Source organism: Bos grunniens, chromosome 5 (genome assembly GCF_055505025.1).
Source record: "Bos grunniens cultivar Pamir isolate PY7600 chromosome 5, Bosgru_T2T1.0, whole genome shotgun sequence".
NCBI lineage: Eukaryota > Metazoa > Chordata > Mammalia > Artiodactyla > Bovidae > Bos > Bos grunniens.
Genome location: NC_141169.1, coordinates 58000469 through 58028339, shown reverse-complemented (window position 1 = coordinate 58028339; position 27871 = coordinate 58000469). Strand labels below are relative to the sequence as shown.

The following is a 27871-nucleotide window of genomic DNA, read 5'->3' as shown; positions in this document are numbered from 1 at the left end:
ATTGAGAGAGCTGAGTAAAAGATTTATTATTAGTGCAGTCAATACCATGAAACAGCACATGTATAACACAACCAGCGACCTGCAGAGACACTAGTGCAAAGGGTAGGGAAGCCTTGACTGAGCTTCCTGGCTCCATCTGAAGGTGATAACAGGAGGGTGTGGGCCTGGGTAAGGCAGGCAGGGGCAGAGGGGAGTGGAAGAAATGTAGTAACCAGACTAAGTATAGCAGCGTTTTCAAATTCCTGAGCACAACGTCCCGGAGCTGGAACATATGACTGTTCCTCACCGCCTTCAAGCTGTGTCCCTCTCCTCCCCACAGTCCCAGTGGAGCCATGACCCAACTACCAGACCCACAGCAAGCTGGCCTGGGATAAAACTCCAAGCTGTCCTATGGCCATCTTCCTCTAGCCCCTCTCTCACCTGCATATTAAGATAATCACACCCACTACCCCTCCCCTTCTCTTACTCTGCTGGCCACCCCAGGGATGAAGGAATGCCCTGGGCAGCTTGAAATGGAGCTGAAGCCCATGGCGGGTATGGGTGAGACAACACAGCCTGTACTCAGTGACAGGATTTCCATCCCGTCTTGCCTGGTGAAGCTTAGAACCCAGCTATATATCTCCAAGGAAACTGGGTGTTAGGGTAGGGCTGGTGGCGGGTAGGATTTCTTCAAAATTAAATCCAGAGTTTTACCATGAGACCCTGGTGAGGCTGGGAGCACAGTTCTCTAGGGCATAGTCAGTGATGCTGGACGGTCACATCCATCACTGGAATAGAGGAAGCGCCTCATCCTAGACGGGTTATGGAGGCTTGGGGTAGGCTTCAGTTCAGCCAGGGGCTCCCATGGCCCTTCCTATATTAAAGCCAAAGGTTGTGCTGAAAAGGAAAAATATAAAAGACCCCAGCCCTGTCCCACCCTATCCAAAAATCCCCACAACAGGAACAGCAAAAGAAAAGTTTTCTGTTTTGTTAACTTTTTTTTTCTTTTTCCTTTCTTAAAAAAAAAAAAAAAGGTAAATAAATTAAATTGCCAACAACGTGGCTGGGCTAGAAAAGTGGGGTAGCCATAATCAGGCCTTTCTTTAAAAAAAAAAAAAAAGTGGGAGGGAAAGAGTGAAAGAAAGTTACCAAAATAACTAGTTACAATCACAGGGCTGGCGAGGGGTCTAGGGGGCTATTATGGCCCGTGCCACAAAGGCAGCACCCACCCGACTGCAGCAGAAGCCAGCAACCTGCTTCTTGCTGAGCACATTCACCCCAGGAGACTAACCCCTCACCCCCAACCCTGTCATTGCCTAGCCATGATAAAGTGTAGGAAAGGAGAGCTCATCTGAAAATATTCGGCATCCCCAACTGTACACCCGCAGGCCCGGCAGGAGCCCATACCTTTAAGTGGCCTGGTGGGTATTGCTTGGCACCGAGGTCCAGTCTTCCCTTAAGGGCCACCAGCGATGGCCTACTGGCCTCATTATTTATTTCTAGGCTTTTGTTCCACTCTACCATTTCTTCAGGATGTCTGCTCCCCACAGCTGCCCTCTAAATGCTGTTCAGAGTCAACAGACCTGCCTCATCTGGAGTCCCAGGTTTTGGAGGAGGGGAACAGTTAGAGATTCCTCACTCCATCCTGATCCTCTATCTAAAATGAGTATCTTTGTGCTTTCTGAAAATATCTGGAACCAGGGACCCTAGGCAGGAAAACAGAAATAGAGATGGGGACTTTCCCAATCAGGTGGAAAATTTACAGACATCTTGGGGGAAAAAATTAGACAAAAGGAGGGAATCTGGGTTTCCCACCTAAAAGGCTGAGCAGAGTGCTCTGTGGTCCCCCTCAGTGGTGGCACAGCTGGGACACGTGTGGCTCCAGGGTAAGCCACGGTATTAAGAAAAGTGGGGAGGACTTGGGGCCCTGCTGCTGGAATAACTGGATCTTCAGATCTTCATCTCTTCCAGAGAGCCCATCAAGATCTCCTATATCTCTTCCACGCCATGCGCAAAGATCATGACGAGCCCAGGTTCCTGCACCATGTCGTCACCCATGTGCTGGTTCTCACAGGCCATCACAACAACAGCCTGCTTGCCAGGGATGCGCTTGGCCACGTAGTTCTCATAGTAACGCCGGTTCATCTGTCTTGTCTCTAACGTGGCCAGACCCTGGGGCCAGCTCCGCTCGTGGGCGTTTTCGATCAGCTCATTGACAATAGAGGCAGGACAGCCACTCTCCACCAGGGAGCGCTTGATGACAGCCTGGAGCACAGCGTCAGGGGTGGAGATCATGCCGCCCCAGCGGGTCACTCGTGCAGGCTGCAGGGAGTTCACCCACCTGTGTGGAGGGAGTTGGAGGGGGTCAGTGAAGGTCAGCCCCTTTCTCTGCACTGGCTTTCCTCCTAATAGTAACAACTGCCTGCTCTGCGCTCAGCCTAACCCAATTCCTCCTTTTTTCCTTCCATCATTGGTTCAGAAACTCCAGATCTTTCCCTAGGTGGTCCCATCTGAGTGTCACCACGTGTTCCTCACCAGATTAAACTCCACAAGTGTAAGGTTCCTGTTGTTTCTCCTGAAAATTCCAATACTTAGCACATGGTGCCTGGGAAGTAGTAAGTATTCAACAAAAATGAATACCGAATGAAGCAATTATTCCTCTATTCTGTGTCCCATGCAGCACTGTATAGACTGACTCACTCAGTTTAGTCTATGAACTATGTAGAACTCCAGAACTGAAAGGGATCTTAGACTTCACTTGTTTTTGCCACACTTTAGATCACTTTCCTGGATTTTTGCACTCTCTTCTCTGAATTGTAAACTCCCTGAAGACAGGGACAATATTTTAACACAGCGTTTTGTGCATGTGGGTACCCACCTAACTCTTGGCTAAGCTTTCCCTTCCATCTACCCTCTACTGGGGCTGAAGGTGATCCCCTTCTCCTCTGCCTCTTGTTCTTCATCCCAGCATCTGAGGAGCAGCGGCCCCAGCCCAGCCCTCTTCTTACTTTGCCACTTCCCTGCTCTTCTCTCCTCAGGGCTCAGTACCAGGACATGGAATGAGTGATTCCACATCCCGAATAACACTCACTCTAGAATCTCATTGTACTCAATGGTCTCTTCCAGGTTCTGAAGGTTGGGATTGACACTGCGAATTGCACGCATGTATGCCTTGAGCAGCTGAATGTCTCGCTTCTGTCGGAGAGAAGGAGAACAAGGGATAATGGTTAAGACAGACAATAGATGAAAGACAAAATGAAGGAAATCGAGAGGTCTGAGGAACAACCAGACTGGAAGCTTCATAAAGACAGGGATACGACGGTATCAATCCCAGCTGTACCCTCAGTTCTTAGCAAAGTGCCTTCAAGGGAAGGCATTTGATAAATGGTAAATAAATGAATGCCACTGATGGGATAATGAGGAACAAGAAGAGCTCCAGTCTGATTTGCTGCTATTCACAGGCAGAGTATCCACTGACCAGGCTCACAAGCACAGGCACAGATCCGCTGCTCACATCCATGCCTGTCACCCATAGGCACACACTCTGTGTTCTCCAGGCCCTACCTGCTCCGCCAGCTGGTGTTTGTGTTCCGCTGAGGTCTTTTCCAGCTCTGCAATCCGTGTCTGCTGCTGCTGTACCACTGAGCGCAGGTGCTTAATACAGTTGTGGTTTGGCAGCTCATCTTTGGGCATCTCCAGGCTGCCACCCAGGGTGGGAAAAGAACATGACAGGAGCGTTCAATGAGATAAGTGGGCACAGGCAGGTATCTGCTGAGAGGGCTTTTTTCTACTGGAAATTACTAACATTCATTCATTTCTAACATTCTCTTGTTTATTGCCTTCACTTCCTTCTCCCCAGCTCCCCCACCCACCATATCCCTTTGCTGTCTTCTTCCTCTGGGCCTCTTTCCTTCTTCGAGACAGTGTTTTATTTCCCACGTGGCTCTGCGTTCCTCCTGCAGATTCTGCCTGTGGACTCATTCCTTCTGAGAAGCCCTAGATTCAAAGCCCCAGCTATCAGGAATTAACCAAATATTTTACACCCCAAAGAAAGACAAAATAGGACCAGAGGTAATATGAGAGGCCTGGAAATTAGAGCAGTGAATCTGACAAAGAGAAGCAGTACTGGACAAAAGGGACGAATAAAGTAAATCAGTCTTTAGTGGTATCACACAGATTGCTGAATCACTGTCTCCCTTCTCTTACTAAAGCAAGAGGACAAAGATCGTAGCTCAGAAAGCAGCACGAAACAGATCCTAGAGCAGGGAGCCAGGGAGGCCAAGAGCACTCCTTGCCTATGCACACAGGAGACCTCTTCAGCAGGGAGTGGGAGGTCCACAGACAGGTATAAACGGGAAGGCCCCTCTCTGTGGGTAGAAGAAAGGCAGGACTCTTACCCGCAGCCCTGTTCACAGGTCACAGGCCGTTTGGGGTTGTGCTCACAGTCACTGAGGTGAGACATGAGGTTGTCAAGCCGGACGATAGCACTGCAGCCAAACACAGCGTTGTCGCAGGCAATCTGCAGCTTTGACAGCATGTTCCGCATGATCCGAGGTACTGGGCGCAGGTGGGCGACCGTCACAACGCTCCGGTCCACCGGACACGTCTGCTGCTGAGAGAACCACTGGGTGATGCAGGCATTGCAGAAAGCATGCTCACAGTGAGGCGCCTGGAAGCGAAAGCAGGGCAGAAGGGACACAAAAGAATTAGCCAGAGCTAAGAGCCTGGGGACGATAACTCTGCAAAGCCTATCAAGCCGCTGCGCAGCTTCCAGGGCCAGAGGTCCCTGGGGTCACAGCAACGGTGAGATCTACGATGGGTAAGGCTTCAGATATGTTTCCTGTGCTCAAGATTCCAAATGGATTGTGACATAAGACAAGTAAAAAGTTATATAACAATAAGAACTATAAATAACATTCCAGGACAGTGAGCGAGAGACATAAGGTGGTCAATTATTAAATGCCAACTGGATTACAAATAGACAATAATTGGCCAAAGAAATCCAGAGGAGGGTGAGATCTTTCCAGTCTAGGTCAATCAGGGCAGGTATTTATGGACAGGACAGAATCTGATATGGGTCCTGAGGGATGCGTTGGGGGGAGGGGGGCAGAGACTCACTGGCAGAAGTTCATTTTTTTTGGCTGCGAGACCTCAGTTCCCCAAAAAGGATTGAACTTGGGCCACAATGGTGAAAGTGCCAAATCCTTAACCACTAGACCACCAGGGAGCTCCCCCAAGTTCTTATGTTATGAGGCCCAACCTGAGGTGTTGCCCTGAGTCCCAAGGAGCAATGCCTATGCTCCAAAACAGGTCTAGATTTTTGTAGAATCACATTCTCTTCAGTTTCATAAAGATCACATTTCAGCCTACGTCCTTGATAATGCAAAGTGAGAGGATTCTCTGGCCTCCAGCATGGGACAGACAGAGCGGGAACTTACTAGATATTGATGAATGGATGAATGACGCCGAGTGCTTTTTATGAGCCAAACATTTTGCTACATGGTTAAGTTAAAAAAAGGTAAGACAGTTTCTGCCTTCAAAATGTTCACAGATTGTAACATACAAAGGCTTCATAAGAAAATAAGTCATTATCAATATCATTAATCCAACTGTCACTACATTTTTATTTTTCACTGAAAGACATAATATTTGATTCTTTTTAAAATCTTAGACCCTATCTCTAAAAAAATCCTAAGTGTGTCCACTTTTCTCCGTCTGTACTACCACTAACCCAGTTCAAGCGATCACCTCTCATCTAAATTATCATGTCTTCTAACTGGCCTTCCTACTTCCACCTTGCCCCTTTATAATCCAGCCTATATTCAGCACCTGGAGTGATCGTTTAGAAATGCAAACTGGATCATATTCCTCACCTGTTTAAAATTTTACAATGGTTTCCCATTACACCTAAAATAAATCCAAAGTCCTGCCCAGGACTTAAAAATTCTGTTTGATCTGGCCCTGTGCCTCTCTTCACACCATGCTCCCAGCATGGTGTGACTTCAGGCCCTTCTGGCTTTCTCTCTCTTCCTCGTCCCACCCTGCTCATTCCTGTCTCTTGCTTTTGCTGCTCCCCTTTGCTGGCCCCTTATCATTCTGATCTCAGCTCAGCTGAACCTCTTTCATGACCTTTCTATCTAAACCTGCCACCCCTGCAGAAGTATATAGAAGGTGCTACCTTTGTGTAAGAAAGGTAGGCAAATATATGTGTACATTCACACTTGCTTGTATCTGCCCCCATACACACTGGAAGGATACCAAATTAATAGAAATGGCTATTGATGAGGGGATTAGGTGGACTGGGACAAAGATGAATTAAGACTTTTCACCATACATCTTTTTCTACTGTTTTGATTTCTAAACCATATGAATTTATTATCTATTTTTAAAAAATGATGTAGGGAAATGATCAGCCCTAGCAGAAGCTTTCTGTCCTTGGAAATGGGTCTATTAACCTGGCTTGCTCCTCAGATGGTAAAGCCTGAGTGGGTGGGGGAGGATGTTCTGTCTCAGATAGTCACTAACTGCCACTGATTTCTCCACATGTGACTCACCTCAAATGACGGTGCCAGAAAACAGACAAGGCCCTGCCAGGGTGGAGAGGGAACTGACACACCCCATGACCTCTTGACACCACCAGGAGAGCCTGCTCCACACCCAGCCAATCCGCTTCTAATGGCATGCATGCGTGCTAAGTCGCTTCAGCCATGTCTGACTCTGCAACCCTATGGACTGTAGTCCACCAGGCTCCTCTGCGTCCATGGGATTTCCCAGGCAAGAATACTGGAGTGGGTTACCATTTCCCTTTCCAAGGGATCTTCCCGACCCAGGGATCGAACCTACATCTCTTATGTCTCCTGCACTGGCAGGTAGGTTCTTTACCACTAGCGCCACCTGGCAGCACACTGCAAAGGCAGAGGATAGGGCCAGGGCTTGCTGCCACTGGAATGCATTCTGATTTTCATTCAGTTCAGTCATCTGTGTTCCTTTGGGTAGCTGACAATTGGAGAGTAAGAATAAACTCCAAGAATCAAGGGGAGCCTCAGGGAGTTGTATAAGCAGTGAGTGGGGGAAGGGCCGAAAGCCCTCATTGACTGGTGTCTGGGTTTGGAACATGGAATTATCTCCACCTAGCCAGAGGAGCGGCAGAGGATTAATTGGTATTTACAGAGTACAGGCAATAAGGACCATACAGAATGATGTCCCATGAATACAACTGTTAAGAATTCACCTCGTTCATTATACTTGCCTGGTAATCATGAGCTTCTCCTCATACTTGCCCCAGGAAGACACAATTATCTTTGGTCTCTCAAGGCTGGTAAAGAAATGACCTAGTGAAGGTGGCAGCTTTCATACCACAATCCAGAGTACATGGCTGCATTAAAAATTTTTCCCCCCCCAATAAATCCTAGGAAGAAACTAGATCAGTTCATACAGCTCCCCACTTCCTATCTGTTAAACAGTAGGCAGGCCCTCAGGCTGATAGAAGAAGGCAATGGCACCCCACTCCAGTACTCTTGCCATGGACGGAGGAGCCTGGTGGGCTGCAGTCCATGGGGTCGCTAAGAGTCGGACACGACTGAGTGACTTCACTGTCACTTTTCACTTTCACGCATTGGAGAAGGAAATGGCAACCCACTCCAGTGTTCTTGCCTGGAGAATCCCAGGGACGGGGGAGCCTGGTGGGTTGCCGTCTATGGGGTCGCACAGGGTCGGACATGACTGAAGCGACTTAGCAGCAGCAGGCTGATAACCTGAGACACTCCGTCATGAAAAGGCAGAGAGAACTTACTAGGAGAATCCAGAAGTTCAGTCATGGAAAGGAAGATGGAACCTAGTTAGAGCCCCTGAAGAGAAAAAGAAGCTACCAAGCTATTGTCAAGAGGACAGAAACAAATAGCTGACCATTTTACAGCATGAAAACCTCACCTCCGAAGAAAATCTGAACGAGCTACACTTCTGCGGTGTCCGCCTCTAGACAGACTCTGGAAGGCCCTATTCCAGAGTATTGTATTTTGTATTTTGACACTCCTTCTCTTGCACCCTTCAAATCAGGGTCTTGTCGCCACCACCGCTCCTGTGCCCCAAACCTCTAGTCTGCGTGTGTCAGGAATGTGGGGAGTGGGAGCCTGAACAGTGACTTCCCCGTTGGCCCCATTTCCTATGAATGTTTTCTAATTAGCTGCACTGCTATCTGTTGCCTCACCAAACCTGCCATCAACCCAACTCACCTGGACTGGCTCCTCCAAGACTCCACTGCAAATAGGACAGATAAGGTCTTCGTCAACATCCCCCTGGAAACGGGTTACATCATACCCCATGTCTCATCACTGAAACCCAGGTCCTGGAAGGAACAACAGAGGAAAGAGAGGCCAGGTCAGAAGAATACAGGTATTTCCAACTTTATCTCACTGCCAAGACCCATTCATTTGTCCAATAAATATTTATTGAGAGCTTACTACATGCCAGTCATTTGTGGGGCAGTAGGGGAAGCTGACTCAAGAAATTTAATTCTAATGGGAGAATCAAAGGATTTTATATAAACATACACTTAAAATATGAAATGATAAATGCTCTCAGGTTAAACATGGCATTACGATGGCAATAAATTTGGATACCTAACCCAGGCTGAAAGGAGAGGGAGGCTGAGAAGTTTTCCAGGACACTAGCAGAACAAACAAGTAGTTAGCTAGGTTGCAGGGGTGGGGGGTGGGGTGGGGGTGGGGGAGAGTGGGGGAGCCTGAGCAGGGTGGGACATTAGGGTTTTAGGCATACGAGATAGTGTATTTAAAGGCCCAGAAGTAAGAGGAGATATATGATGAGTTCAGGGAACTATAAGTGATTCAGAAAAAAGCTGATTTGAAGGGTGCAAGAGAGGGAGTGTCAAAATACAAGGCTGGAAGGGCAAGCAAGGGCCAGGCCATGGGGAGTCTTACATAAGGAATTGGGACTTCACCTTGAAGGCTACAGGGAACCAATGAAAGACTTTAAAAGGAACGATGATAAAAGTTCTCTTTTAGAATCACTCTGTAAACCGGGCTGAGATTAGAGACAGGAAGAACATCTAGGCAGGAGACAAACGGGGAGAGTCTGAATTTAGGTGATGGTAATGGGAGGGAAGTTCAAGAAAGAGAACACTCAAAGAGCAGCTAGGCTGCCACACCCCTTCCTTGGGCTCCTAAAGATCCAACCTAAATAAGACTGTGTGTGCATGCTTAGTTGCTAGGTCATGGACTGTAGCCCACGAGGCTCCTCAGTTCATGGGATTTTTTTTCCCAGGCAAGAATACTGGAGTGGGTTGCCATTTCCTTCTCCTAGGGGATCTTCCTGACCCAGGGATCAAAACTGTGTCTCCTGCATTGCAGGCAGATTCTTTACCACTGAGCCACTGGGGAAGCCCCAAATAAGATGTCACTGAACAGTAACTGAAACTCCCCTGTGGACATCCAACCAGTGGGCTACTTGGAGCAAGGATGGGCACCTGATATAAGGGTAGATAATCTACAGACCCCATCAAACTGTGATGTCCTGAAAAAGATGAGCTACATCAATCATGAAGTTCTCAGAAATTTAGAATTATGCTGTTCAATTTACAAGAGTGTGGAATGGGGGATTTCCCTGGCATCCAGTGGTAGGACTTGGCATTTTCACTGTGGTGGCCCAGGTTTGATCCCAGGTCGGGGAACCAAGATCCCTGAAGCTGTGTGGCTCAAAGATAAATAAAAATTGAAATTAAAAGGATGGGGAATGAAATGGACACAGAGAGGCCTTGCTAGGTCAAGTACAAGCTAAAGTACAGCACTGGATTGAGTTAAGACTGACTGGATTTATATCCCTAGTTCTACTACTCATTAGCTGGGTGACCTTGGGTAGGCCATGTACACTTCCTAAGCCTAAATTGCTTTTTAAATAGATGAAATGGGTATAAGTAAGAAACAATGCATGAAAAACATTTAGCATGGTGTTTGCTGGCACATACTAGGCACTCAATACACAAGAGTAACCATTATTTATATACACATCTTTTTTTTTTTTTTGACTGTGCCATGTGGCATCTTAGTTCCTCACCAGGGGCCCTAACCACTGGACGGCCAGGGAGTTCAGTACAGTTCACTCACTCAATCATGTCTGACTCTTTGCAACCCCATGGACTGCAGCACGCCAGGCCTTCCTGTCCATCACCAACTCCCAGAGTTTACTCAAACTCATGTCCATTGAGTCGGTGATGCCATTCAACCATCTCATCCTGTCATCCCCTTCTCCTCCCACCTTCAATCTTTCCCAGCATTAGGGTCTTTTCAAATGAGTCAGTTCTTCACATCAGGTGGCCAAAGTATTGGAGTTTCAGCTTTAACATCAGTCCGTCCAATGAATATTCAGGACTGATTTCCTTTAGGATGGACTGGTTAGATCTCCTTGCAGTCCAAGGGACTCTCAAGCGTCTTCTCCAACACCATAGCTCAAAAGCTTCAATTCTTCGGCACTCAGCTTTCTTCACAGTCCAACTCTCACATCCATACGTGACTACTGGAAAAACCATAGCTTTGACTGGCAAAGTAATGTCTCTGCTTTTTAATATGCTGTCTAGGTTGGTCATAATTTTTCTTCCAAGGAGCAAGCATCTTTTAATTTCATGGCTGCACTCACCATCTGCAGTGATTTTGGAGCCCCCAAAGATAAAGTCTGTCACTGTTTCCACTGTTTCCCCATCTATTTGCCATGAAGTGATGGGACCAGATGCCATGATCTTAGTTTTCTGAATGTTGAGCTTTAAGCCAACTTCTTCACTCTCCTCTTTCACTTTCATCAGGAGGCTTTTTAGTTTTTCTTCACTTTCTGCCATAAGGGTGGTGTCATCTGCATATCTGAGGTTATTGATACTTCTCCTGGCAATCTTGATTCCAGCTTGTGCTTCATCCAGTCCAGCATTTCTCATGATGTACTCTGCATATAATCTAAATAAGCAGGGTGACAATATAACAGCCTTGACATACTCCTTTCCCGATTTGGAACCAGTATTTTGTTCCGTGTCCAGTCCTAACTGTTGCTTCTTGACCTGCATACAGATTTCTCAGGAGGCAGGTCAAGTGGTCTGGTATTCCCATCTCTTTAAGAATTTTCCAGTTTGTTGTGATGTGATCCACACAGTCAAAGGCTTTGGCATAGTCAAGAAAGCAGAAGTAGATGTTTTTCTGGAACTCTCTTGCTTTTTCGATGATCCAACGGATGTTGGCAATTTGATCTCTGGTTCCTCTGCCTTTTCTAAATCCAGCTTGAACATCTGGAAGTTCACGGTTCACATACTGTTGACACCTGGCCTGGAGAATTTTGAGCATTACTTTGCTAGCGTGTGAGATGAGTGCAACTGTGTGGTAGTTTAATTCCCTATTTACGTACACATTTAATTTCTACTACTTGATTAAAAATTCCTTGAGAGTAGGAACTCGTAAGTTACATCCAATTTAATACCAAGCTACAGTTCTTAACAAAACATAAAATATTGGTGTGACTTAATGTTGCTTTAACTAGGAGCTTCCCAGCAAACAGAGTATAGTGGACATGTATTTCTGCCTAGCTACCATCCCATTTTCTGTAAACAGCATCACAGGTTTCCTTTAGGAATCATATCCTGGTTCCTAATGGACATGTGACCCAACCCAGGACAATAAAAGAAATGCCTGGGACTCTCAAGGAGTTTGTATAGCTGGTAGGATGTACAACTCAGAGTGGTCAGTGACCAGCCCTGCCATTAATGAGGAGAGCCTACTTATAGAATGACACCATAATTGGGAATTTCCTGGTGGTCCAGTGGTTAGGGCTCTGCACTTCCACTGCAGGGGGCACAGGTTCAATCCCTGGTTGTGAAACTAAAATCCCACATGCTACAGAGCTCAGCCAAAAAAACAAAAATGACACCACAATAAAGAAAGCAGAGCTGAGAAATAAAATTAAATGAAATCATTTGAGGGCCTAGATTCAGCCATGTTTGAAGCCACTGTCACTTTCTGAACATAAGTTACATGAGCCAGTAAATTCCCTATTATGTGTAGGCTGGTTTGAGCTGGGTTTTTGTCTCTTTAATCAGACAAGATCCTAACTAATATAGTAGGCTAATGGAGATAAATCACAAGGCTCACTTTGGAACCACTCAGCTTCCTTTACCCATTTTATATAGGAACAATGATACCCCATGACATTGGTACAATTACACTGACCTCTATCACCACCATTTCTCTGCATTCCTGTTCCTCCACTTCTAGGATCTATATACTAACAATGCCTCTGAAATTGTCACTCTAAACTACCTTGGTCTGGCTATCTTCCTCTAAGACGGGGATATCCATGGAGAGAAGGGAACCCTCCCACACTGTTGGTGGGAAGGTAAATTGGTACAGCCACTGTGGAGAACAGTATATAAAGGCTCCTTAAAAACTAAAAATAGGGCTTCCACGGTGGCTCAGTGGTAAAGAATACACCTGCCTTGCCTATGCAGGAGACACGGGTTTGATCCCTGATCCAGGAAGATCCCACATGCCCTAGAGCAAATAAGCCCATGTGCCACAACTACTGAGCCTGCGCTCTAAAGCCTGTGAGCTGCAACCACTGAGCCCACGCACCAAAACTACTGAAGCTTGTGCCCCTGGAGCCCATGTTTTGCAACGAGAGAAACCACTGCAAGGAGAAGCCTGGCACCTCAACTGGACAGTAGCCCCTGCTCGATGCAACTAGAGAAAAGCTCTCACAGCAACAAAGACCTAGCACAGCCAAAAGTAAGTAAATAAATAAAAGTTTTTAAAGAAGAGTATTAAAAAAATTCCACTAAAAACAGAGCTACTATATGACCCTGCAGTCCCACTCCTGGGCATATACCCAGAGAAAAACATGGTCCGAAAGGATACATGCACCTCAATGTTCACTGCAGCACTGTTTACAATAGCCGACCCATGGAAGCAACCTAAATACCCACTGACAGAGGAATAGGTAAAGAAGATGTGATACATGTATTCAATGGAATATTACTCAGCCATAAAAAGGGAAACAATGCCATTTGCAGCAACATGGGTGAACTAGAGACTGTCATACTGAGTGAAGTCAGAGAGGAAGAAATACCACGTGACTATTCCTTATATGTGGAATCTAAAAAGAAATGATACAAATGAACTTATTTACAAAACAGAAATAGACTCACAGACTTAAAGAACGAACTTACGGTTGTCAGGGGAAACAATGGAAGGAAGGGAAAGCTAGGGAGTTTGGAATCAACATGTACATACTGCTATATTTAAGAAGGATAACCAATAAGGACCTGTATAGCACAGGAAACACTGCTCAATGTTATATGGCAGGCTGGATGGGAGGGGAGTTTTGCGGGAGATTGGATACATGTATACATGTGACTGAGTACCTTTGCTGTGCACCTGAAACTATCACAACATCATTAATCAACTATCAGTTCAGTTCAGATCAGTCGCTCAGTCGTGTCCGAATCTTTGCGACCCCATGAATCACAGCACGCCAGGCCTCCCTGTCCATCACCAACTCCCGGAGTTCACCCAAACTCATGTCCATCGAGTCGGTGATGCCATCCAGCCATCTCATCCTCTGTCATCCCCTTCTCCTCCTGCCCCCAATCCCTCCCAGCATCAGAGTCTTTTCCGATGAGTCAACTCTTCCCATGAGGTGGCCAAAGTACTGGAGTTTCAGCTTTAGCATCATTCCTTCCAAAGAAATCCCAGGGCTGATCTCCTTCAGAATGGACTGGTTGGATCTCCTTGCAGTCCAAGGGACTCTCAAGAGTACTCTAAATATAAATAAAAAGTTTAAAAAAAAAGTGGGGATAGCCATATATTTGTCTCTCCTCAGACCTCTGACCTTCTGTTCCTATGTCAACATTCTTTTGAATAATCTATCAACAGTAATGGATCAGAGTGAGTACATGAAAGGTGATATTCAAGACATCATAAAGTGAAATGTAAAACCCAGAACAAAGGCCCCTTGTGATTCTCCTTATTGTGACTCACTGAACAATGAGGATGGTGGTGAGAGAGCCGAGAGAGAGCAGTGCAGGGTCCCTGTTCTGTGGCCCTTCATTACTGACAGCTGTAGTGCACACCATGGCATTGTTGGCTCCAGGAATTCTACTCCCTCTCTCTCATCCACATGGCTCCCAGAGAAGCTGCCCCACTAGTACAGAGACCTTACCCTAGGCTGCACCTGACTGGGCCAAGGGTGAGCATGCAACCCAATCAGGGCCAACATATCGTATCTCTGAGAATTTGAATTTGGCATCAAGCAAGATGAGTTGCTCTTTCTCTGTGTGCCATGTTCACTGAAGAAGACAAATCTACAGAGGGAAAGAAAAGACTGAGATGAACACAGTGAGAAAGGCCTGGAAGAGAGCAGCAAGTCCTGAGATCAGAGTGCAGGTGTGTTCCCAAGATCCAGCTGTCTTCCTAACTTTGGTTTCTGTGAGACACCCTGTGTATCCTCTTTTTATTTAAGCTACTTTGAGTTGGGCTTCTGTATCTTCCAACCAAAAGAATCCTGGTTCAAACAACAGCAAAGAGACAGCATATAGCATTAGAAGCTTAAAGAGGGATGGTTTAAATTAAGAGTAATGAAGACCCTAGGATACTATAGTAGGGTTAGAATAAACCTGAAAGTTATGGGAGTGCCTGAAGGATTTTTGTTGGCATAAATTTACAGGTTTTTTTTACTTTGACAATTTCAGACTTCCAAAGATCCCATATATCCAGACTCCTTAAATGTTTACATTTAACCACATTTATAACTGCATATTTTTAACCACATTTATATATATATATCAAAATTTTTTGAACTTTTAAAAGTAAACTGTAGACTTGATGCTTTTAACCCTAAATAAATACTGTGTACTGTATTTCCTAAAAAGAACATTTTTTATATTGATAGTAAAATTATAAAAATCAGGAAATTAACATTGATGTAATATTATATTTACAAACCATTTTTCCAGTTTTGCCAGTTGTCCCAATAATCTACTTGAGCAAAAGAACATTCAAGATTATGTTGAATTATATTATGCACTGAGTTGTCAAACTTCTTTAATCCTATGACTGAAAAAGTTACTAAATCCTTTTCGTTTTTTATAAATTTGACATTTTTTTAAGAATACGCACTGGACCTCCCTGGTGGTACAGTGCGTAAGAACCCATCTGCCAATGCAGGGGACACGGGTCCAATCCCCTGGTCAGAAAGACCCCACATGCCACAGAGCAACTAGGCCCATGTGCCACAACTACTGAGCCTGCGTGCTGCAACTACTGGAGCCCACATGCCAAGAGCCTGTGCTCCACGACAAGAGAAGCCACCACAGTGACAAAGCCCACACACCGCAATTGGAAAGCAGCCCCCAACCACTGCAACCAGAGAAAGCCCAGCACAGCCAATGACTAAATAAGAAGACACACCAGTTATATGAGAATGTCTCTCATTTGTCTGATGTTTCCTCATGATTAAATTCAGGTTTTGGGACTTCTTTGGCAGTCCAATGGCTAAGATTCCAAGCTCCTAATTCAGGGGGCCCAGGTTCTATCCATGATCAGGGAACTAGATCCCAGATGCAGCAACTAAGACTCTGAATGCCACAACTGAAGATTCTGCATACTGCAACTAAGACCTGGCACAGCCAAATAAATAGATAAATATTAAAAATAAGTAAGTAAATTCAGGTTTCATTTTAGGCAAAAATACCACAAACTAGCACTGTGTTCTCAATGCATCATATCAGGAGCACATAATGTTGATCTGTACTGTTCCTGGTGGTACCAGCTTTGACCCTTTGGTTAAGTGCTATCTGTCAGGTTTTTCTACTCTAAGAGTTATTACTTTTTCCTATGTAAGTAAGAATGTTGTGAGGGAGATTCTTAAGTGTGTGTACACCTGAAGGAACTTTAAGAAATTGACATGATCAGCTTTCTATTTTAGACTGGCAGATTCTGGCAGCCATGCAAAAAATATAGGGGATAGGGAATATTAGAGACAGTAAGATCTTTGTAGGAGTTTACTGTAAAAATTAAGATTAAAAAAAGTATAAAGGTTCAAACCAAGGCATTTAAGAGAAGGAATCAGGAATCAAGCAGGCCAGTGGTTGTTGGGACTTTCCCACGCTTCCACTTCGGAGAACTAGGATCCTGCAAGCTGCATGGTGTAGCCAAAAATAACAATAATAAAATGAATAAACAAAAATTTTAAAAAAGGGAATTTATATTAGTTCAGGAAGTAATAAAAAGATTACTCTTTTGTTTCTGCCTTGGATAATTAGTGGTGAATTCTTATTTACCAAAATAAGAAACTTTGAAAAAGATCAGGATGGGGTAAAAAGTAATAATGATCCTAGTCTTGGACGTGTAGAGTTTCAGATTCCAAGCAGAAATCCTGAAGGTAATAGCTGATGGGTTTTGAAAGGCCACAAGGGAAAGTACACAGAATGAAACCAGACAATGAGGATGGTTCTGAGTCTATGGAACACTAGGGAGCACTGATTTTTTGCTTTATTTTTCAGTTTTCCTTTTTTCACAAGTAGTATATATGACTTTATGTTCATTTTAAAAGAATAAAGCCACTCTTCCCACCTTCCTCTCGCCATCCATTGCTTGGTGAACACTCCTTCTTTCAATTGCCCTGCCCTCCTTTGCTATACATATATATATATATATATATATTTTTTTTTTTTTTTGCCCACACTGTACAGCATGCAGAATCTTAATTTCCCCAACCAGGGATCAACCCATGCCTCCTGCAGTGGAAGCTCAGAGTCTGAACCACTGGACCAGAGAAGTCCCATAGAATCATGTTTGAAGGAAGCCTTGCTCCCAGGCAGTTTATATTCTAGTGGTTGAGAATTTTCAAGCCACCAGTCTAAGCCTTGATTACAATGTGTTTTGTCATTCCCTTCAGGACTGAGGTTTGCCTGATTGCCAATTTTTCCCCTGAAACAAATCATGTTGCAATTAATACCCCTGTAACATGATTTTTTTGGAGCACGAGAACAAATCTCTCTCCTAGGACAGATACCGAGAGCTGGAATTGCTGGGCTGAATGGTGGGCTTGCTGTTTGTTTTCTAGACACTTCCATACCATACTCTGGAAAGGCCCTTTCAATTTACAACACCACCAACAGTGTGTGAAAATACTTTAATAATGACATTTAAAAGGGGGGCAGGGAAGGAGCCTGAAAAAAAAAAGAGAGAGATTGAGACAGATTGGCCCCAGATAAAAGAAAATCCTGGAGAGAAGAGAGTCACAGAAGTTAAGGGAGTTGGGGGTGTGGTGAGGAGGAAGGAAAGAGGAATTCTTGTTTCATGAGTAGAGTTTCCGTTTTGCAAGATGAGAATGTTCCAGAGGTCTGTTTCACAACAATGTGAATATGCTTACATTATTGAACTATATTGTATGCTCAAAAATAGTGAAGATGGAAATTTTGTGTTACGTGTTTTTACCACACACACACAAATTAAGGAAGTGGAATGTTTAGAGGAAAAAGAAGTGTCAAAAACTGCAAACACAAGTTGGACTAAAAAAAGTAGAAACTGCCAAGACATGGGACTGTGGACGCCCACAGCAGAGGGGGGCTGCATGGCGCTGGGTGGCACTGTGGCCAACGCAGCATTGAGAGTGGGAGCCAGACTGCAGTGGCTCACAGTGAGCAGGTGAGACAGAGAGATGGGGACTGAAGAAAATTGTCAAAAGCCTGATTCCCAAGGAAGAAAGGAGAGAGGAGCACAGGAGGCTGAGGAAGGGGCTTGGGTAGGGGTGCTTTTTCCTTATGCTAAGGAAGGTTTGAGGATGTGTATGTACCAAAAGGAAAGCTCTAGTGAAGAAGGAAAAGTAAAGATGAGAATCTGGTCACTGAGGGAAAGGTAGGATGGAAACCAGGAAATATGTTAAATAGGAAGAGGGACACCTTTAAAGCAGGAAAGCAGACAGACTTCCCTGGTGGTCCAGTGGTTAGGAATCGCCTGACAATGCAGGGGACACAGGTTTGATTCCCGTGAGAAGCTCCCACATGCCGTGAGGCAACTAAGCCAGTGCCCCGTAACTACTAAAGCCCAAATGCCCTAGAGCCTGTGTTCTGAGACAAGCCATTGCAATGAGAGGTCCGTGCAATGCAATGAACACTTGTCTTCACTCACTGCAATCAGAGAAAGCCTGAGTGCAGCAATGAAGACCAAGTGCAGCCAAATAAATAAATTTTTTTTTTTTAATTAAGGCTTTAAAAAAAAGCAGGAAAGAAGAATGGTACTGAAAGAGGTCCAGACAGGTTTTCAAAAATCACACTAATGAACTTTTAAAAATCAGATAATCACATTCATTTAAGTGAACAGTAAAGTATAGCTACACTTACTTATGGTAATATAAGCCAACCTGATGGAAGAGCATATCTAGCACATCTATTTTTTTTTTTAAACATCTATTTGTTTATTGTTGGCTGTGCTGGGTCTTTGCTGCTGTGCACAGGCTTTCTCTAGCTGCACTGAGTGTGGGCTACTCTTGGTTTCAGAGCACAGGCTTCTCACTGTGGTGGCTTCTCTTGTTGCAGAGCAGTCTCTAGGCACGAGGGCTTCCGTGGTTGCACCTTGTGGGCTCTGGAGCCCTGGCTCAGGAGTAGCCTCAGGGTCTTCGGGATCTTCCCAGCTGCTATTGTTCAGTCACTCAGTCGTGTCTGACTCTGCGACCCACACCAGGCTTCCCTGCCCTTCACCATCTCCCAGAGCTTGCTCACACTCATGTCCGTTGAATTGGTGATGCCATTCAACCATCACATCCTCTGTCGTCCCCTTCTCCTCAATCTTCTGCCTTCAATCTTCCCAGCATCAGGCTCTTTTCCAATGAATCAGCTCCAGCATCAGGGTCTTTTCCAAAGAGTCAGCTCCAGCATCAGGGTCTTTTCCAATGAGTCAGCTCTTTGCATAAGGTGGCCAAAGTATCAGAGCTTCAGCTTCAGCAGATCAAACACATGTCCCCTGCACTGGCAGGCAGATTCTTAACCACTGGACCACCAGGGAAGCCTGAGGATATGTATTTTAAATGATGCTTCTGAGGAACATACAATAACATAATATATTGGGTTGGCCAAAAAGTTTGTTCAGGTTTTTTTGTAATATCTTATGGAAAAACTCAAACTTTTGGCCAACCCAATAATAGATTTAAAAAGTAGGACACAAACTTGAATATAGATCTGTTGAAACACAGTTTTCCCCATTGACCTGGTTAAGACAGTCTTATTTTTGCCTTTAGAGTTGGAATGGACCATAAGAGACCATCTGGTTTAACACGCCAGGGCTGGAATCCTCTCCATGGTATCCAAGAGTCAGTCACTCTGAGCTTAGACAGTCCTGGGAAAGGTCAAGATAGAGAGCAGCAGGAGCACAGAAAAGGAGTATCTCGCCTAGACTCAACTCTCCCACAGCATCTAGAGTACCTATGTCCTTCTAAAACAGGTATTGGGAGCTTTACCTGCGGACGACCTCTAAGGACACAATGGAACTATTATCGCATTTCCTCTCCACTTCAGTTAATGCAACCTGACACTGGTTTGTGCTATTCTGAATAATGGCTAGGTGCTACCTGAGACAGCCTCTACATGATAGCAGAAATATCACCCAACACCCATAATTCAGCTGTTGAACCCCTGACTTTACAATATTTGAAAATGAAGTGAAAGTGTTAGTTGCTCAGTCGTGTCCAACTCTTTGCAACCCCATGGACTATGGCCCACCAAGCTCCTCTGTCCAGGGAATTCTCTAGGTAAGAATACTAGAGTGGATAGCCATTTCTTTCTCCAGGGGATCTATCTTCCTGACCCAGAGGTCGAACCCAGATCTCCTGCATTGCAGGCGGATTCTTCACCATCTGAGCCACCAGAGAAGCTTCTAACAATATCTACCTCAATTAAATAAACAAAGCGTAATCTGGTTTCTCTATAATAGCTACTATATTAATCAGAGGAAAAAAAATTATTACTGCCTTAAAATGTATCAGGTATGAAGTCTTCCAAGATATACTGCTAAGACAAAAAAACTAAGGTATATAATAGTATATGGAAATGTGCCAAAATAAGGGCAAAATATAATACATATGTGTGCATATGTATTATGAATGCATATGAATATGCTTTCATATACACGAAACTCTCCAGAAATGGCCAATAGTGGCTGCTGCTGAAGAAGGGTCATTAAGGAACAGGAATGGGGGAAATTTTTAATTTCCTCAGTTATCCCTTTGAATCTTTGAAAAAGATTTTCTGTGTGTGTGTACTCAATAGTCACATAAAGAAATACTTTTATTAGTTATCCTGAACTGTGAAAGTATTAAGGTTAAATGAAAAAACACGTCCAAAACACTCAATGTCACATATACTATATGTGTCATTTATATCATGTAACATATACAACACACATATATAACATGCTGTATACTATAGCAAGGTCTGGAAAAAATGTTCTCTTGCAAGAAAAAGTTAATCAAGGTGAATCATAACAAAAGAGTCAGTCAATATCCTAAAATAATATATACTTTTCATCTAGCAATCCTAATTTCAATAACTTAGCCTAAGGAAATAATTACACAAGTGAGCAAAACAATATACCAGGTTGTTTATCTAAGTATTGTTTATAATAGTACAAAAAAATCAGAAGTGACACAAACATCCAGTAGAATTCCTTACATCCTTAAAATGGGATACAATGTAGCATTAATATGACTTAGATATTTTTATTAATATTTGTTTATTTAGGTTATTCAAATTTATTCATTATTTATATAAGTAAAATAACATTTATTCATAGCATATATTCTACAGTGCCATTTTCATTAAAAAATTTTATGTGTGTCCACACTTATGCTGGAGAGCATCTAAAAGCACATGAGAAGCTGCCCCTAAGTACAGACATTTAGTACTTTTACTTTTTTCCCTCCATACTTTTTAAATTGAAGTATAGTTGGTGTTCAGTATAAGTGACACGTGTACAATACAGTGATTCACAATTTCTGAAGGTTCTACTCCATTTAGAGTTATAAGATATTGACTATATTCTGCATGTTATTAGTACTTTTAATTTCACTCAGAGTTTTGCTTTATTAGTTTTTTCCTCCTCTTTTTTTACAATGATGTTTTACTTATACAACCAAATAATAATTAAATCATTATTTATTAAGTATTTCTACGTCGTAGGCACAATTCTAAGCATTTCTGGCATATTAACTCAACTGATTTTTACAATAACTATGAGTTACTCTGTGAGGTCAGCATGACCTTTTACAGATGGGAAAGAGATGCACAAAGGTTAAAAAGCTTCTCTAGGGACCTCTCTGGTGGTCCAGTGGCTAAGACCTCCTGCTCCCAATGCAGTGGGCTGGGGTTCGATCCCTGGTCAGAAAACTAGATCACCATGGTAAAACTAAGAGTTTGCATGCCGCAACTATTAATAAAAGATCCTGTGTGCCACAACTACGACACAGCACAGCCAAATAAATACATAAACATTAAAAAAAAAAAAAGCTTTCCCAAAATCGCACAGCTAACAGGTGGTGGAGCCAGATCCCAAACCAGGCAGACTGGCCCCAGGGCTCAAGCCTTTAACTGCTATGTTAAACTGCCTCTCAAACTGAAAAATGCAAGCTGCAAAAACAGTACATATAGTGGTGGTCCCATTTATATAAAAACTTCTTTTTTTAAGTGTAATATATTGTGTACACATTTTAAAAATCTACTGAGATTATAATTTTGATCTACAGAATATATTTCTGCGACTTAATTGTTAAAAAATCAGTTACCTTAGAGCAAGGGGCAAAAATGAAAACAATACCCTTCTCTCTCTTGTTGCTATGGCGAAATGTTCAAAGCAGGATGAGAGTCTGTAGTATGCTTCACTTGTGTTTTAATTTCAAAACAGTCCTGGGACTTCCCTGGTGGTCCAGTGGCTAAGACTTCATGCTCCCAATGCAGGGGACCTGTGTTCGATTCCTGGTCGGGGAACTAGATCTCACAGGCCACAACTAAAGATCAACTAGAAGATTATGGATGCCACAACTGAGACCTGGTACAGCCAAATAAATATTTAAAATAAAATGCTATCTTAAGGAAGACTACAAATTCTGAAAACTGATCTTAGTGGGGTCTCATGGGATCCCACATCCCCAAAAGAAACAGCAGAGAACTTGCCTCAGTTGGTACAGGGATGGTCAGAGGGTGTAAGAAGCCACCAGCCAGGCTTAGGAGTTACAAGGTTCCCACCATAAAGTCAAGGTTTACAGAACTCTGCAAAGATGCTGGGCCTTGTTCTTTCTGAATCAAAACCTCCACTTTATCTGCTTGGAGATGCTCCTGTTTTATCCACCTTCCTCTAACTCTATTCTTTCAGAAGTGTGACCTTAAGAATTAAGGGGAAATTTAGATTTCGTTCTGACTAGGGTATTTCCGATGTGTCGTCTATGGGAAACATGCTGAAGGAAGTGGTTATACACAGCCTTGGAAGCCAGCTCCTTGCCCTGTCTCGCCTGGCCCCTGGGTAGACAGTCAAGCTGATAGGCTAGACTCTGTGACTAGTCCTTCTCTCTCTAGGACTCTCAATATTACTGTGGGACTATCACAGGGGTAGGTTCTCATTTCATGGGGGGTGCCTCACAAGAACTCAATTGCTTACTGCCCTAGTGACAGAAGCCTTAATAAAACTGAAACCACAGAGACCACAAGAATCACAGCCAGTGACCACAGCCACTGGAAGCACAGTTTCCTAGATCTCCTCGTTGAGCTGTAGAACAGGAAAAGGCCTTGGAAGGTTTCATGTAAGTTGGGGAGTTGAACTAAATTAGCACTGAAGTGTCCCTTCAGGCTTATAGGAGTTCTGCCAACTTACCCAATTTGAACATTCTGAACCCAAACTGAAAACTGCATTCCCAGCAGGCCAGAACCAAAGCAGGTAATTATGAGGCTGTACTTCCTCACTGTTACACTGGGATGTCTCTACTTTTCTGGTCAGCATTATTATAAAAATGTGACGACTTCCCTGGTGGTCCAATGGTCGAGAATCCTCCTTGTAATGCAGGGGACACAGGTTTGATGATCCCTGGTCCAGGAAAATTCCACAGGCCTCAGCGCAACTAAGCTTGTATGCGACAACCACTGAGCCCATGGGCCAAAGCCTGTGCTCCGCAACAAGAGAAGCCACTGCAAGGAGAAGCCTGTGCACCACAACTAGAGTAGCCCCACTTCCCACAACTGGAGACAGCCCACGTACAGGAACGAAGACGCGGTGCAGCCAAAAATAATAAGTAAACTACTTAATTAATTTCAAATAAATAAATAAAAACTTGAGAACTTTACTAGGCCACTCCCTACACCCTTGTAACTTACTGTTGCGATTGTTTTCACTGGTCTACTCCCAGAGAGAGCTAGGAATTCAAAACGGATTGTTTCTAAAACAGCCTGAACATTTACCCTCCCTTATTCAGGGTTTCTTGAACCCATGTACCGATGTGCAAACCATGCACATTCACATGCACAAACGTTAGTGCGACCATTCCCATTTTAGAGTAACTGGGTATGCTGTCACCAATGCTTGGCAAAAACATACTGGTAAAATCCAAGCATGTGTGCTATAACCTCCTTCTACTCCTTCTCTCTCATCCATGCCCTGAATACAATACAGGTACAGAGGGCTGAGAATTCTCCAGCACCAATTACCACAAGTCACCAGACATTAAGGCAAAGGGCCCCATAACCTGCCCCACTGTAATGAAACAGGTGACTCCCAGGAATTTCAACCTAGTGAAGAAAGTAGCTGGTGAAGGGTGCCTCACGGGAGTCCCTAAAACATTTCATCTTATCTCCCTGTCTCCCAATAAACAAATAGATGTGGAAAAAGAAAACTGAGTTGACAATCTAGAAACCTGAGTGGCACTCTAGCTCTATTACGGAGCAGTATGTAACCTTGGGCAACTGACTTCACCTCTCCGGGCCTCAGTTCCCTTTACTCCACATGAAACGAAGCAGCCAAGACAATACAAGTTCTACATAAGTACAAAAACAGGCTAATTAGGGGTAATTATATTACAAAAGGTGCCCTGGCTTTATGAGAGCCAAGTTTGACCTTGCTCTCTTTAGGCAACTCTCCTGACTTTCTAAATGAAAGAAAGTGGTCTTTTTCATCTAAGCAATAGAATCCTTAGAGTGAAGTCATTCCCTCTCTTACAGAACTGAGCTCTTAGAACTCAGTTTCCTCGTTGTCTCTAAGGTTCCACTTAATTCCAGAATTCTGTGATCCAGACTAGATTTAGCACAGGGGATTTTTAAAGTCGGGCTTCTTCAGCACACACTTTAATTGGTTAAATTTGAAAGACAACCCAGAGGGGGACTTCCTTGGTGGTCCAGTGGCTAAGACTCCATGCTCCCAATGCAGGGACCCTGAGTTCAATACCTGGTCTGGGGACTAGATCCCACATACTGCAACTAAGATTCGGTGCACCCAAATAAATAAATATTTTTTAAAAATAAATAAATAAATAAGCATCCAGAGGACACACAATCCTTCAAAAACAACTCTAACACCTCGAGTGAGCCCTCCCAGGCCTCAAAGATCAGCAAGGACCCCACCCTCCACCACCACCTTGGTCATCAGCACCAATCACTATTTGTGTGGCTACCCCCAATCTAATCTTCATGTAAAAGACATGTAAAAGAAACAGCAAGCACAATCCTTGTCCTCAAACAAATGTGCAGGCTTGAGTTCAACGAGTGAGTACGCAGGCTATAAAACACACAAAAATAGTAAAATTTAACAATTTATCAACAAGTGAAAGTTAATAGTTCATGTAAGACTTAAGTGTACATTGAAGAACAGACTGACGTGGGTTAATCACAGAAAAGTTTATGCATAAAAGAGTTTTGAGAATCAGGTTTTCAAGAGCAGAAGGAATCCAGACTAGCAGAGAAGAGGGTTGAAGCCCAGAAGGGGGTTCTGAATCAATGCTTTTTACCTTCCAAGTGTTGGGGGGCAGGTTCCCTGTTCACAAGGCTCCGACCCCCTGATGCCTCCACTCAGTGCCACTCAGGAGACGCTCCCAGTAACCCATCTTGTTGGCTATTCTCCGACTGAGTCTTCCTTCCTAGTAACAAGCTCCATCGCCAAGGGGATGGATGTGATGTCACAATCGGGAGCACTCTATTAATAGGAACAAGGAAGAAAAAGGTGAGTCAGGAGCACTACCTGCACTTGGCAGTGAAACTAGACAGACTTGGATCTGACGGTCGGTTGAGGAGGACAAGACAACTCCACTGAGAGCTACAGGTTTCAGGGTTAGGTACACAGGCTACTCTGTAAGGAGTGAGGTCATCTGCTAAGGAATCACACACCCGGGCCAAGTGATTCAAACACAGCTGAGGTGGGGACAGAAAGGGACAAGAAGCAAGGCAGGGAAGAGGAGCTGTTCGAGACAGAAAAGATTCTTTTATTCAGTGCATACAATTGCAAAGAATGCCAGAGAATCCAAATCTGTGGCTACGTAACACAGAGAGCCATGATGCCTTACATGCACAGTATGGTGCTTTAATGTTTACAAAGTGCTTTCGCATAAATTATTTCATATAAAAAGAATTCTGTCCTACTCTCCACTCAGAAAATACTGTTTCACAAGGAGAAGATACTCAAGAATATTGGTATAGGTGTAATTCTACTTTCAAGTCCGGAAATATTCCTGAAGAGATCAGGCTTTTTTTAAAAAAATGAAGAGGCAGTCAATCAGGAAATTACTCCAGGACAGACAACTGGGAAGACCAAACTCTCATTACTAAAAGGATGAAACCAAGTAGAGGGAGACAAAGCTTCAGATGCAGAACAGAAACTACTCAAATTCCTTTCCTCACCTTCACATTGATCAATATTAAGGACTATGTTAGGAAGGATGACAATTTTTATCCATAAAACAGAGACCACCTCATCCTGAGTCTGGTACATGGGCTCATTAGTTTATTATGCTCAGCAGCCATAACATGTTGCTGCTGCTGCTGCTGTTGCTGCGTCTGTGCGACCCCATGGACTGCAGCCCACCAGGCTCCTCCGTCCATGGGATTTTCCAGGCAAGAGTACTGGAGTGGGGTGCCACTGCCTTCTCCGATAACATGTTAGTGCAGTATTTAAAAACTAATCAGAGGATAAAGGTAGAAGGCCAGGTAGTTGGGGGCAGTGGTGGGGAGTTGATAGGTCTCTCCCATCCATAATACAGAGGAGTGTACAATGCTTCTTCCATTTTGACAATACTGTATTTCCCAACAGCCTGGCGTCCACCCCGAACCTCAAGAAAAGCTTCCAGGAATCAGTGCTATGTTCAGTCTCTTAGAGACAAGTTCCAGACTACCAGTTGTCCACCCTGGGAAAAAATATCCCCCCTCACAGCTGTCTTGACCAGAACAAAACAGGATTTTTCAACACAAAGGGGCACCTGGAGTCAGGAGACCTGGATTCTGGTCCCTGCTCTACCAGCTGTACGACTTGTAGCAAGCCATGTATCCCTTCTGCAGCTTTCAGTTTCTTCACCTGTCAAGCAGGGAAAATGATAACTGACTTATCTATCTTACATATTATCCAGGAAAATCAAATGACATAATAAATATGAAAGCATACTGAATACTGCTATTCATACCACTATTCGTACAAACACCATGAGGTATTTGTAGCAATAGAATGCAAAATAAATTTAGAGTTCTGAGGGTCCATGAGGAAATACTTGAAAGAAGCTTGTTTCTTCTTTTCTATCCAGGTGTAGACACAAAGTCGGCTGGACACACAGGGCAGTAACATTATTGCATCACTCAGATTCCCTACCATCCCTATCTGGGGAAAACTAGCAGCCTGCAACAATATCAGCTTCTTGCTCTACTGTCAGACTAAAACCACCTGTACAGGAAGGGATTAGACTTTATCACAGTCCAGTCCCCAAGAACAGTGGTTTAGTGGTCTCATTAACAGCTGCATTTGCTACTAGATGGAACGAAGTCAGTTTCTGAATGAAGATGCCTTGTCAGTCCCTCAAGCGAAACACTCTCACCCCTCTCAGCTTTCTGCTCCTTCTCCAGCTCCCTCCTTCCCAGTCCTCAATTTCCTCTGCGTTCTGGCTTGGAGAAGGCTTTCCGGTGTGTGAAGCCTGTGAAGAGGGACCGGCTGCAAACCCAGGGCAGGGATGTAAGGAATGTGAGATTCCTACATAGAGGGGTGGGAGGGAGAGAGGGGAAGGAATGGAGGAGGAAGACAAGGCTGCCAAAGACAAGGCATGGGAGAGGAGCCAAGCTATGGCGCTTCGAGGGCGGGGGTTCAGGTTCCGCGGCCCCTACCCAGGCTGGCCCTCAGAATGTTCCCTTCCTCCGCTCCCGGCCTGTCAATCATTGCCTATTTAAACACCACGCTGTTCCCTCAAGTCCTCTCCTCCCTGTCCTCCAGCCAGCCCAGGCCCCCTCCTGCACTTTTTAAGGCTCCCCCATTCCAATGGATCACCCCAACAACCTACCCACCAGCGCCCCTTTATCACCTCTGGACTCCTCCCTACTGCTGCTCCCTTCCTCCATTTTTCATCTCTACTCTCATCCCTTCTCCTGACCTCCAATATCTCGAACCCCCGCCTCAATCCCCCCTGGGACATCGCCCCCTCCCTCCCACACCCTTCTTTAAGTGGGATCGCGCGCAGGCGCCGTACGCACCGCCCTGGAAGCGGTCTGGACTCTCTGTACCCGCAGCGGCCGAGAGATAGCTCGGGTGCCGGGTCCCAGCCTTTTCTGGGAGGGGAAGGGGAAGGGGAAGAAGACGCGAGAGGGTTCCGACCACTCTCCGCCGTGTGGGACGGAACCTCTGCCCCGCCCACC

The 27871-nt window shown here is 44.4% G+C and overlaps 1 protein-coding gene across 4 annotated transcripts; it reads right to left on the bottom strand.

The window, feature by feature from the left end:
* Window position 1: 1 nt before the first annotated feature.
* RNF41 (ring finger protein 41) lies at window positions 2-27850 on the bottom strand. 4 transcript variants are annotated; one of them, XM_086400628.1, is made up of 8 exons: window positions 27710-27850; window positions 27064-27215; window positions 24997-25181; window positions 8211-8323; window positions 4377-4648; window positions 3544-3679; window positions 3071-3174; window positions 2-2320 (listed from the first exon to the last, which is right to left on the bottom strand). In XM_086400628.1, exons 4-8 carry the CDS (start codon window positions 8298-8300, stop codon window positions 1969-1971), a joined length of 954 nt encoding a protein of 317 aa, XP_086256754.1. In that variant the 5' UTR covers window positions 8301-8323; window positions 24997-25181; window positions 27064-27215; window positions 27710-27850; the 3' UTR covers window positions 2-1968. The 4 variants fall into 4 exon arrangements, with proteins under 4 accessions (XP_086256754.1, XP_086256755.1, XP_086256752.1 ...); XM_086400629.1 differs by having other exon boundaries at window positions 27064-27176; XM_086400626.1 differs by having other exon boundaries at window positions 27064-27159.
* Window positions 27851-27871: the final 21 nt, after the last annotated feature.

Excerpts from the sequence above, each read along its gene's own strand:
- RNF41 (XM_086400628.1), bottom strand. The coding sequence starts at position 8,300 with ATGGGGTATGATGTAACCCGTTTCCAGGGGGATGTTGACGAAGACCTT. Across the intron at positions 4,649-8,210 it reads TCTTGGAGGAGCCAGTCCAG|GCGCCTCACTGTGAGCATGC; the intron begins GTGAGTTGGGTT and ends TTTCGCTTCCAG. Across the intron at positions 2,321-3,070 it reads GAGTACAATGAGATTCTAGA|GTGGGTGAACTCCCTGCAGC; the intron begins GTGAGTGTTATT and ends CCCTCCACACAG.